The 12,662-nt window shown below is 33.2% G+C and overlaps 3 protein-coding genes across 3 annotated transcripts; all 3 read left to right on the top strand.

Moving 5' to 3' along the window:
• The first annotated feature begins 2,059 nt into the window (after positions 1-2,059).
• On the top strand, positions 2,060-3,876 carry LOC114187936 (berberine bridge enzyme-like 21). Its single transcript, XM_028076364.1, has one exon. It carries the CDS (start codon positions 2,098-2,100, stop codon positions 3,724-3,726), a length of 1,629 nt encoding a protein of 542 aa, XP_027932165.1. The 5' UTR covers positions 2,060-2,097; the 3' UTR covers positions 3,727-3,876.
• Positions 3,877-8,171: 4,295 nt separating this feature from the next.
• On the top strand, positions 8,172-10,147 carry LOC114189005 (berberine bridge enzyme-like 21). Its single transcript, XM_028077699.1, has one exon. It carries the CDS (start codon positions 8,368-8,370, stop codon positions 10,009-10,011), a length of 1,644 nt encoding a protein of 547 aa, XP_027933500.1. The 5' UTR covers positions 8,172-8,367; the 3' UTR covers positions 10,012-10,147.
• An 833-nt stretch (positions 10,148-10,980) lies between these two features.
• On the top strand, positions 10,981-12,591 carry LOC114188565 (berberine bridge enzyme-like 21). The gene has a single exon (XM_028077139.1). The coding sequence runs from the start codon at positions 10,981-10,983 to the stop codon at positions 12,589-12,591; it is 1,611 nt and encodes a 536-aa protein (XP_027932940.1).
• Positions 12,592-12,662: the final 71 nt, after the last annotated feature.

Genomic DNA, 12,662 nt, shown 5'->3' with positions numbered 1-12,662 from the left:
ATAATTATTAAAATAATAAAAATAATTCAAGAGTTAATTATACATACATATGTATAAGTTTTTAAACTCATCTATATATAATAAGATAAGACTTAAAAGTTTAATTAAGTTAAAGCTGTTGATAAATTTAAATATTTTTAATTAATCATTAACTTTTTAATAAGTTTAGATATTTTAATTGACTTTTTTTTATTATGATTTGTTTTCTATTGAATACTTTTATTGATTATATTTTTTAATCATTTTCTTTTGTTTGATTTCTCAATCAACTATACCTGGTTTTATTTTTTTATATGAAAAATAAAGATAGTGCAATTTGATTTTAAATTTCTTATAAATTTAAATATTTTTAATTTAGTTTTTATTAAAAAATTAAAATTTGTTATATTGAATATACATACATACATACATATATATATATATATATATATATATATATATATATATATATATATTTGAATGGAGTTCTTATTATCAATTAAGTCACATATATAACACTACGAACTTAATATTAAAAAAATTCTAAAAGTTTAATTATTTTTATAAAAAAAATAACATAACATTGTTTATAAATTAAATATTAAAACAAAAATCAAACCAAATCAAACAAATACAAAACAAACAATTACATTAAGTATAGATAATTATTTGACATCATCATAAAAGTTATGATTTTCTTTTTGGTGGATTTTAAGAATTTTAATCATACATATTTCTTCCATTTTGTTTTCTTTAATTTGAGGTTTACTAATAGTTTTTTTTTTTTTTTGGAATTTAGTTTATAATTTTTAACATTACGGTTAAATTCGTTTATTTATTTTCTATGAAACTCTTCATTTTTTTAAATTAATACTAAGGCAATTAAACTATTTTAAACCACTCCTGGGGTGAAAAACTCCAAATAATTTGTTGAAAATAATAAAGAAATTATTTTTTCTTCCCGTGAAGAACATCTTAAGCCTTTTATCGGACTAAGAAGTAAAAAACACTTTAAAGTTATATTTTATGAAATTCTTTACATTTCATTAAACTTTTTACCATGACTTTATATTTTAATTTGTTTAAAGTATTTTATATTTTAAATTCACTATAAAATTCCAATATTTTTTAAACTAAAATAAAGAATAGGAGGCTTTTAAATAAAGAATAATATACAAAAAAAAAACTTAATTATAATAACTATTTTTTAAAGGATTACCATTTTACACAACCCCTTGATTGAGAGAAAACTAAGGCAAGAAGTTTCGGATACACTATGCTTTAATATTATTGATAAACGTCAAATTGGGCATATTAAGTCATCCCACAAAAATATCAAACAGAGAGCTACTTATACTTTGCGTTTAAAGACTTTTACAAAGTCAACAATTTTATTATTCAAGAATAGATATATTACCTTGACATTATTTTATTTGTTGAAACTTGGTACTATTGTACCAGAAAGAACCAACGTCTTTTACTTTTTCTGTGTAAAAGCGCAATTTGTCAACGAAGATAAGTCACAATTCTTGCAGGATCACATACCAATCATACAGTCCTAATGAGTAACGTAAGACACTTTTACCGGTTCTCTTATATATATTTTTTATTTTATAAATAAAATATTGAATATAAACTAAATGTATTTATTATTTTAAAAATATAAACATACAAATAAAATAGGATTGTTGACCAAATAGTTACAAATAGAAGGATTTAAAATTACTTATTTCTATGAGACGTCAACAGTTACCAAACAAAATTAGCTCTCTGTTTGATATTTTTATGGGATAAATTAATCCCCAATTTGGCGTTTATCAATAATATTAAGCATTGATTGGTTCATGATTCATAATTGAAAACCCCTGATCCCAAAAGATTTATTTTTTTCAACTTTTGTGTATGCAAAGGAGCGTGGAGAAATGATGCATGAGAACAGGAAAATCACAAGAAGATTCCATAAAAAAAGAAAAACCCGTGCTTTTGAAAATTCTCACGTTCTCTTAGGCGCAAAGGTGGACTAAGGCCAACACGTCCCAAACACTCCCCACTTGTGGTGTATATAAAAACCGCACTCACCCTCCCCAAAGTCACTAACTCAAACATCCACAACCGACAATGGCAAAACCTTGTTTGGCATATTTCTCTGCCGCTTTTCTTCTTCTACTTGTCTTCACTTTGTCGTCGGCACAAACCCCCGATTCCTCAATCTACGACACTTTCCTTCGCTGCCTCACACAACGCACCAATTCCTCAACCCAACTCTCCAACATAGTCTTCGCCCAAACCAACCCTTCCTTCCCCACCGTCCTCCAAAACTACATCCGAAACGCGCGTTTCAACACTTCCCAAACGCGAAAGCCGTTACTCATCGTCACTCCCCTCCGGGAATCGCACGTCCAGGGCGCTGTAATATGCGCCAAAAGCGTCAAAGTTCAACTCAAAATCAGGAGTGGAGGTCATGATTACGAGGGTATCTCCTACATCTCCGATGAGCCCTTTATCATCCTCGACATGTTCAGCCTTCGCGCAATCACGGTGGACATAAAAAACGAGGTTGCAGTTGTCCAAGCTGGTGCCACGCTGGGAGAGGTTTACTATAGGATCTGGGAGAAGAGTAAAGTTCATGGCTTCCCTGCAGGGGTGTGTCCCACTGTTGGTGTCGGTGGCCATTTCAGTGGAGGAGGGTACGGTAACATGATGAGAAAATATGGGTTATCTGTGGATAATGTGATTGACGCTCAGATTGTTGATGTGAAAGGAAATGTTCTTGATAGAAAATCCATGGGGGAGGATCTTTTCTGGGCTATTAGAGGAGGTGGGGGAGGGAGTTTCGGTGTCATATTATCCTTTACTATCAAACTAGTTCCGGTGCCTCAAACGGTTACCGTTTTCCGTGTTGAGAAGACTTTGGAAACGAATGTGTCTGCAACTGACCTAGTGCTGCAGTGGCAGCAGGTGGCGCCAAATACCGACGACAGGCTTTTCCTGAGGCTCTTATTGCAGCCAGTGAGTTCCAAGGTTGTGAAGGGGACCAGAACTGTGAGAGCCTCGGTTGTGGCCTTGTTTCTGGGAGGGGCTGATGAGGTTGTGTCGATTTTGGAGAAGGAGTTTCCGCTTCTTGGGTTGAAGAAGGAGAATTGTACCGAGGTGAGTTGGATTGATTCTGTTCTGTGGTGGAACGATGATGAAAGTTTGAAAAACGGTGACAAACCTAAGACCCTACTGGACCGGAATCTGAACTCTGCTGGTTTTCTGAAAAGAAAATCCGATTATGTTGAGAACGCCATTTCAAGAGACGGGTTGGAATGGATATTCAAGAGGATGATCGAGTTGGGAAAAACGGGGTTTGTTTTCAACCCTTACGGAGGGAAAATGGGAGAGATTGCTTCTGATGCGACACCATTTCCTCACCGCAAGGGGAATCTCTTCAAGATTCAGTATTCTGTGAACTGGGACGATCCTTCAACTGGTGCGGCTCAGAATTTCACGAATCAGGCTAAGAGGCTTTACAGTTACATGACCCCTTTTGTGTCTAAGAATCCCAGAAGGGCTTTTTTGAATTATAGAGACCTTGATATTGGAGTGAACAACTTCGGTGAGAATAGCTTTCAAGAAGGGCAGGTTTATGGGAGCAAGTACTTCAATCAGAATTTGGAGAGGCTGGTGAACATTAAGACCAAAGTGGATCCTGAAAACTTTTTCAGGAATGAACAGAGTGTTCCTGTACTTATGAGCAGAGCATAGGGAATCATACAGTGAAGAATATCGATAACATTTTAGTTTAATTTTTGTTCCTGTAGTTGTATTCTAATGGTTGGCATGTAGGCCCCTCGTATATTGCCTGTAATTGATTCGATTATACATCATTGAATTTCAGAGCTTTCATTTACGTTATTTCTTGTGTTCTTTCTTCTTTCCATTTCTACTTGCTAATATGCATCACATGCTTGTGTCGGAGCTTAGAAAAATCCGTTATATCCCACTGTGAATGTAAAGAAGTTGGTATTGGCTCAATTTTCCCAACTAAACTCTTTGCGTGACTGGTGGATCTCTTCCTTTTGATGCTGACCACATTTTGAGTGGTTATTTGGTCTTAGTCGATTTTGTCTTTAAATTTCTCGTGACTTTTGTCCCCTCTTTCTTTTAATGCGTGATGTTCTCTAATAGAATTTTAACTTCTCCATTTTTTATTTTATTTTTATAATTCCTCCTCTTTTAGTTTAATCCAGACATACCAAATTATGAAGACATTTCCTTGGAATGTTTTTATGAAATGGAAAATTAATTAATTTAGTTAATACAAATATTAATAATGATATTTATATTCCTTAAGCGAGTAGTACAGCGCCAACCAAGCCTCCAACAACGTCAACCACAAACTCAAACTCTAAGAATCTACCAACTGGTGTGTATATAGACGATAAAAAAACAAAAATGGTTTTTTAACAAACAAAATTGTCATTATGAGAGACGCGTTACACTCTATTGTTTTAAAATTTTACCATATGTATGTTAGACAACTACACCTTTGAATTCTAATATGACCCTCGGACAATTTATAATCGCTGTTTGTCAAATGAAGTAAGTCAAACTTCGAAATCTTGTAAAAGCACGAACGTCAAGTTTTACGTATTAGAACGCGTTTGTTTAAGTTGGATGGTTAGGTTTGACTGAACTTCTATCAAGATAATTATAACTCATACTTCAATACATATATAGTTCTTCTCTACATCCAATAATCTTAACATCACTCAACTCAAGTTTAATGATAATTTAAATATTTCTCCTTTCACCGGTTAATGAATAATTAATGTGAATGAGTTTATTATTTTTACTTTGAAAACCGAAATAATTAAGTACATTAATTAAAACAGTATAAATATATAATAGATTTTATAAAGACAAGAGTATCCTTTTAAATTTTTAGACAATAACTTTCTGGTACATAACAAAGACTTTAAAATTTTTAAAATTTCTACTAAAATTGATACTTTAGTTTTTTTTTCTGTAAATTTTTTAGATGTTTGACATTATTTTTTTAATAATTTGTCTGTTAATTTAAACTTTCTTATGTTTAATTATATTTAATTTTTAGCAACCTTAAAATATAGTTATTTTATTATTTAATTGTTTTTAAACTTTTATTGGTGAGCATTAAATAAAATATTAAACAAACATATACAATATTTATGAACATTTTTGTCCTTCAAATAAAATAAAATTGCATTAATTGTTATTAAATCAGATATTATTTAATATCACATTTAACTATGTATAAGAATTCAATGCATATTAATTATCCTTAACTAATATCCTTAAAACACTGGTTAACAAGACCCTTAGTATAATGCTTCAAAAAATGACTCTTCTAAATGAAGAATCAAATCATTAGATTGGATCATTAATATAATGTTTTGAAATATGTGAAGAAGTAAGATCTATCTTGTTTTCATCTTCACCAATAACTTATCCTCTATCACTTTAAAAAACAATCTATTATTTTATTCTTCATTGATATACTTATTTTTTTAAATAATATTAAAAAAATTATTATAATTTAATAAAAAATTAGGAGACGTAATTGTTAAAAGAAAAATATATTATAGTCAAGTCACAATTAAAATAGATTATGAAAAAAGTACATAATACATTAATTTTTTCTTCTAAATTTATAAAAAATGAATATATGAATATATAAAGACTCATGAGATAAAAAATAATGATAATAACTATTAAACTAATATTATATTATCATGTGAGACATGAGAGGGTTACCTTTCTTTTTTCAATAAAAGAAGAGAACAAATGACAAATGAGAATAAAAATAATGAGTTTGTGTCTAACTTCGTTTTTTATTCAAAAGCAAAAAGAAAACATATGAGAGTGAGAAAGTGGGTACAATTTTGTCAAAAACTAACAAGACCAAAGGTTGGGACAAACCAACCTTGACTTAAGATCGAGACAAAGCTTAAAGTCAGGACGTATTGGTCCGAGACAAATGTCGCGATAATCCGATTTGTCCCTAATGTCGAGACAGATATGCTCAAGATGAAATCTAGAGTAACTAGCCTAAGTCAAGGGTTGATATGGGCCAACCCCCATTGTCAAGATAGGTTAAACCAAGAAGAAAGTTAAAACGAGTCAACATTGATTGAAGTTTGAAATGTTGGTATGGGTCAAAGATAAGGTCGAAAGTAGCTGACATAGGCATGAGATCGAGATGAGTTGGGCTACAAGTGGGGACGAACTGATACGGGTTGAAGAGTGAGACGATCTGGTCTAGATTGAGGGTTAAGATGGACCGACTCAAACCAAGAATCCAAACAAATTGGGTTGGACGGATGACACAAAATTTAATTTAAATTACTTTTATAAAAAAATAGATTATAGATTTTAAACTTTATCCAAATATTTGAATCTATATTTAAAAAAAAATTAAATTAATTTTGTAGTAAAAATAGATTAGATTCAAAATCTAATCTAGTTATTTAGATTTTATTTGATCTTTAAAACTTCATGTCCACCCCTATTTTAAGCTGATTTTTTTTTTTGCATGTTACTTTTTCATTTTGTTTTGAGTTTATTTAAGGTTTATGAATATGATTAAGTTAGTATTTAATGTGTTTTACAATTTTAAGTGCAGGTTGAAAAGTTTTTTAACATCTACATAATATTATTTTGATTTGATATGTGGATTAAGTTTTATGATATGTCAACGTTTTATTTGTTGCTTTCTGATTCCTTATGCCAATATTTTTTAATATATACGGTCTAAGTTGTCTATATTTACGTATACTTTTGTTTAAAAAGTTTTAACCTCAACTTCAATTTATTCTAATCTTGATTTTGAATTACTTATTTTATGTGTATAATATTTTTATTTAGAATATTTTAAGTTCAACTTCATTTTGTAAGATAATATTTTTTGAATATATGTTTGAAACTATTTATGTACTTACGTTGAAAGATTCTATAAAATTATAAAAGTAGTAAAATAACAAATGTTATTATAATCAATTTAGTTAGTCCACCAATTTAAAATCAATATATGTATTTGCTTAAATATGTTATAAATGTTAAAAATATTATTCCGACTTATTTTATTTTATTTATTTGTAAATCTTTGATATTTTGGCAATATTTATAGTACTTATTATTAATCGTAATTGATTTAACAAAAAAATGTAAAATATTAAAGCATCTAGATAACTTTTATGTGTATATTTCTTTAAGTAATATATTTAGTATTTATAAAATAAATAATTAAAATAATCAATCTAATAAAACTTATTTAGATTATTTTTAGGTAGTTATTTCATTAAAATTATTTACTATTTTATAAAATAAGTAATTATATATAATTTACCATGTTCATATTTGTTTTTTAAGTTTAGTATCAGCTATAGTTTTTGGTGTCGTTTCTACTTAGACACCAACAAATTGGACACTTATAATTCAAATTTAACATATTTTATATTAAATTATTAACTTTATTGAATGTAATGGAATTTAAATTTTAAATACTAGTGATTTTCTCTGGAAAGATAAATACAATAAAACTATTAAATATATTTTATACTTTAAAAACCATTGGCCATAATTTTTATAAAATTCGTAAAATATAAAAATAATATCATTTTGCCTTTTTTTATTATTATGCAACTGAAATGTAATCATTGTTATGTTTCATATATGAAAAATTATACTATAATTTTCATTTGATAACTTTTTTTATTTGTTTGTGAATCATTATTTTTTTAAAAGAAAAAATAATAATACATTAATCGATCACTAACTAATTAAAGAATAAAAGTAAAAAGTAATAAAAATTTTAATATCATTTCTCTCTCGTATATACAATTATAAACACATAATTTATTACGTTATTTTATAATTAAATAACTTTATGTATTTTCTTAAAAAAAAACTAAGGTTACAGAATATTTTTTAAAACAATGAATGAGTGTTTAACAAAGTAACAATATAATATTACAATGCATAATGGAAGATCTTCCTAAAATGTTGTAGTGAGATAACATAAATCTAAAAAAGGATCAGTATTATTGGTGATAATGTAGCTTATACCTTTGCACTGCCAGGTTCAGGTAAAGGAAAGGTGAAGAGATGGTTAATTATAGTTTAGATAAGATGCTATGTGTTCCCTTTGTATAGTTTCTATTATTTGTCTTTTAACACAGAGGTACAGAATCAGTTAAGGATTAGAGAAGCATGTAAAAGCTTTGGTTCTAGTTGTGAGGCTAATAGCAACATTATAATTTCCACCAATTCTCTTTCTATTTTTGTTGCTTTCTATTTTCTATTGCTCTGTGTTTCTATAGATATATGGGTTTGCATTGCTCTGTATTCATGATACTAAAAACATAGATGACAATGACAATGGCGAAACCTTGTTTGGGTTATCTTTCTTTTGCCGTTCTTCTTCTAGCTGTCCTCACTTTGTCGGTGGCAGAAGCCGCAGATTCTGCAATCCACGACACTTTCCTTAAATGCTTCGCAGAGAACACAAAAATCGCTTCAGCGGAACTCACGAAGATAGTCTTCGCCCAAAACAACCCCTCCTTCGCCACCGTCCTCTATAACTTAGCCAGGAACAAGCGTTACAGGACCCCACTGACGTCGAAGCCGGTACTCATAGTCACTCCTCTCAAAGAATCGCACATTCAGGGCGCTGTACTCTGCGCCAAAACCGCCAATGTTCATATCAGAACGCGAAGCGGTGGCCATGATTACGAGGGTGTCTCCTATGCCTCCAAGGAATCCTTTATCCTCCTCGACATGTTCAACCTTAGAGAAGTCACCGTGGACGTAAAAAATGAGGTTGCAGTGGTCCAAGCCGGTGCCACGTTGGGAGAGGTTTATTACAGGATCTGGGAGAAGAGTAAAGTTCATGGCTTCCCCGCGGGGGTGTGTCCCACAGTTGGTGCCGGCGGACATATAAGCGGAGCAGGATACGGTAGCATGGTGAGAAAATACGGTTTAACCATTGACAATTTGGTTGACGCGAAAATTGTTGATGCGAAAGGAAATCTTCTGGATAAAAAAGGCATGGGGGAGGATCTCTTCTGGGCAATCAGAGGAGGTGGAGGAGGGAGTTTTGGTGTGATAGTGTCGTTTACGATAAAGCTAGTTCCCGTGCCTGAAAAGGTTACCGTTTTCCGCGTTGAGAAGACTCTGGAAACGAAAGTGAGTGCCGCTGACCTTCTGGTGCAGTGGCAGAAGGTGGCGCCGACCACTGACAACAGGCTTTTCATGAGGGTGTTATTGCAGCTAGCGAATTCAGAGGTTCAGAAGGGAAAGCTGACTGGCCAAGCCTCGATCGTGGCCTTGTTTCTGGGAGGGGCTGATGAGGTTGTGTCTCTTATGGGGAAGGAATTTCCGCTTCTTGGATTGACGAAGGAGAATTGCAGTGAGGTGAGTTGGATTCAGTCTGTTCTGTGGTGGAACAATGGTAAGAGTTTGGAAAACGGTGACAAACCTGAGATCCTACTGAATCGGAATCTGAACGCTTCGAGTTTTATGAAAAGAAAATCCGATTATGTGGAGAAAGCAATTTCAAAAGAAGGGTTGGAGACGATATTCAAGACGATGATTGAGTTGAAGAGCATAGGGCTTGTTTTCAACCCTTATGGAGGGAAAATGGATGAGATTTCTCCTGATGCAACGCCTTTTCCTCGGCGTAAGGGGACCCTCTTCAAGATTCAGTATTCTGTGAGCTGGGACGATCCTTCGCCTACTGCGGCTCAGGAATTCACTGGTGCTGCTAAGCAGCTGCACAGTGTGATGACCCCTTATGTGTCTAGTAATCCCAGAGGTGCTTATTTGAATTATAGAGACTTTGATATCGGGATCAACAACTTTGGTCAGAATAGCTTTGAAGAAGGGAAGTCTTATGGGACCAAGTTCTTCGGCAAGAACTTTGATAGGCTGGTGAATATCAAGACCAAGGTTGATCCTGATAACTTTTTCAGGAATGAGCAGAGTATTCCAGTACGTCCCTCCGGAGAATAAGGGAATCATAGTCTCATTGTTAGATTCTAGTGTCCCACCGCTCTTCTTCCTATAATCTTTCAACTTTCTTAGATTTTAACCACAATTTTTACAATCTTTTTTTCCTTACACTATCTTTTGTTCAATATCTAATAAATTCCTCAGATGTAATAATAAATAATGTATATAAAGTTTCCTAGTTGAGGATTATCAATCTTTCATATCTCGCCTCCTTGCCTAATTCCTATTGCCTTCTTTACTTATTTTTAGTTCATTTATTTTAAAAAAAGAAAATGTCATTCTCCCTGAATCAAATATAACATCCTGATATATAAGTGTTTGAGTGTTACTGACTAATTATTCTAATTAAGTCCAAATCATTTCTTAATTAAAGATTTTGTAAAATGAATAGAATATAATATAAACAAGAACTTGTTGTACATTGCACATTTGGCAGAGGTTTATTAAGAGGTGTAAGCAACAATATAACTTGGACATTTTCTAGCTATTTCAAGTATTTTCCTGCGGCATTCTATTATATATTCTTCTAGAATTTGGCAGCAATTCCAACAGTCCTGTGTACTTGGTGCATGAAATTGTTATAAATATACGAGAAAACGACTTCAATAGCTCCCAATAAAATGTAATAGATTGCAGTATATAAACGTTCAGGTTCCCTGTGTTTTTTAGTTGTTGTTAAACTTCAGCTAAGGAATATTTTAACCAGCTTGTTCTGCATGCGCCGGCTGAACAAAACGGCAAAGCTTAAAGATGAATCTTCATCACTCGCTAGTTTCCCTCCAGAAATGTATGGTCACAAAATTTCATCGTCAAAAATTATGAAACAGTGATGCTAAAAAAACTATTCAAACATTTAATACCTTGTTCTAATGCCTTCCAAATCCTAACTTTGTGTCCCTTTCGATACAGCCATACTTAGCCTGTACTATTTCATTTCACCTACACTTCAGAAACGTATGAAACACCACCATGGAAAAGCCAAGTCCTTTGGCTATTTCCATGGCTTCCATGCTTCCTTTTGTTATTGTTCTTTTGCTTTCACACGCCTCGTGTGCTTCCCTGACAGACTCAGTATATGGAGCTTTTGTTGATTGTCTAAGAAACAATATTCACTCTACCAACATCTCTGGTATAGTGTTTGCTCAAACCAACGCATCATATACTTCCCTTCTCCGTGCATACATTCGTAACGCCCGGTTGAACACCAGCTCTACACCAAAACCCTTAATCATTGTCACACCATTGCAAGAATACCATGTCCAAACAGCAGTGATTTGTGCCAAAAGCATCGATATTCAACTCAAGACAAGAAGCGGTGGCCATGACTTTGAGGGTCTCTCATACATCTCCGACGAACCTTTCATCATGCTTGACATGTTCAACTTCCGCAACATCACAGTGGATGTGGAAAAAGGTGTTGCTGTGGTCCAAGCCGGTGCCACGCTTGGAGAAGTTTATTATAGGATATGGGAGGAGAGTGATGTTCATGGCTTTCCTGCAGGTGTTTGTCCCACGGTTGGTGTTGGTGGTCATTTTAGTGGAGGAGGGTATGGCAACATGATGAGAAAATATGGGTTATCTATCGATCACATCATCGATGCTCAGATTGTTGATGTCAAAGGTAGGATTCTCAACAAGGAGTCTATGGGGGAAGAACTATTCTGGGCCATTAGAGGAGGTGGAGGAGCAAGTTTTGGAGTCATATTATCATACACTATTAAATTGGTTCCTGTGCCAGAAGTTGTTACTGTTTTTCGAGTTGAGAAAACTTTGGACCAAAATGCCACTGATCTTGTTGTCCAGTGGCAACAGGTTGCACCACACACGGACGAAAGGCTTTTCATGAGACTGGAGTTGCAGCCTGTGAATTCCAACGTTGGAGGGAGGCACAGAACTATTAGAGCTCAGGTTGTGACTTTGTTTCTAGGAGGAGCAGATGAGCTTGTGTCGCTTTTGGACAAGGAATTTTCAAGTTTGGGTCTAAACAGAGAGAATTGCATCGAAATGAGTTGGATTGAATCTGCACTTTGGTGGGCTAGTTTTCGAAATGGTACCCACCCAAATGCTCTACTTAACAGAAAGCTCAACTCAGCAAAGTTCCTCAGAAGAAAATCTGATTATGTGACGACTCCAATTTCCAAAGATGAGTTAGAATGGGTATGGAAAAGGATGATTGAATTGGGAGAAACAAGTATAGTTTTCAACCCATATGGTGGAAGAATGAATGAGATTTCAGCAGATGCTACAGCATTTCCTCACCGTGCAGGAAATCTGTTCAAAATTGAATATTCTGTTAATTGGAATGAACCGGGATACGCTTCAGACAAGAACTTCACAACACAGATTAGAAGGTTACACAGTTATATGACCCCCTTTGTGTCCAAAAATCCAAGGAGAGCTTTTCTGAACTACAGGGACCTTGACATTGGTATCAATCATCATGATAACAATAGTTACCGCGAAGGAGAGGTTTATGGTATTAAGTATTTCCATAACAACTTCTATAGATTGGTGAAGATTAAAACTGAGATTGACCCCGAAAACTATTTCAGAAATGAACAGAGTATCCCTAAATTATGATGCGAAGAACCAGATGGATGAAATATGCATTCACCTTGTAGTTTTCCAGATGTTTGTTGGTAGCAGTAATC

The sequence above is a fragment of the Vigna unguiculata genome, chromosome 6, assembly GCF_004118075.2.
Source record: "Vigna unguiculata cultivar IT97K-499-35 chromosome 6, ASM411807v1, whole genome shotgun sequence".
Taxonomy (NCBI): Eukaryota; Viridiplantae; Streptophyta; class Magnoliopsida; order Fabales; family Fabaceae; genus Vigna; species Vigna unguiculata.
This window is presented reverse-complemented; position numbering and strand designations above follow the sequence as displayed.

Excerpts from the sequence above, each read along its gene's own strand:
- LOC114187936 (XM_028076364.1), top strand. The coding sequence starts at position 2,098 with ATGGCAAAACCTTGTTTGGCATATTTCTCTGCCGCTTTTCTTCTTCTA.
- LOC114189005 (XM_028077699.1), top strand. The coding sequence starts at position 8,368 with ATGACAATGACAATGGCGAAACCTTGTTTGGGTTATCTTTCTTTTGCC.
- LOC114188565 (XM_028077139.1), top strand. The coding sequence starts at position 10,981 with ATGGAAAAGCCAAGTCCTTTGGCTATTTCCATGGCTTCCATGCTTCCT.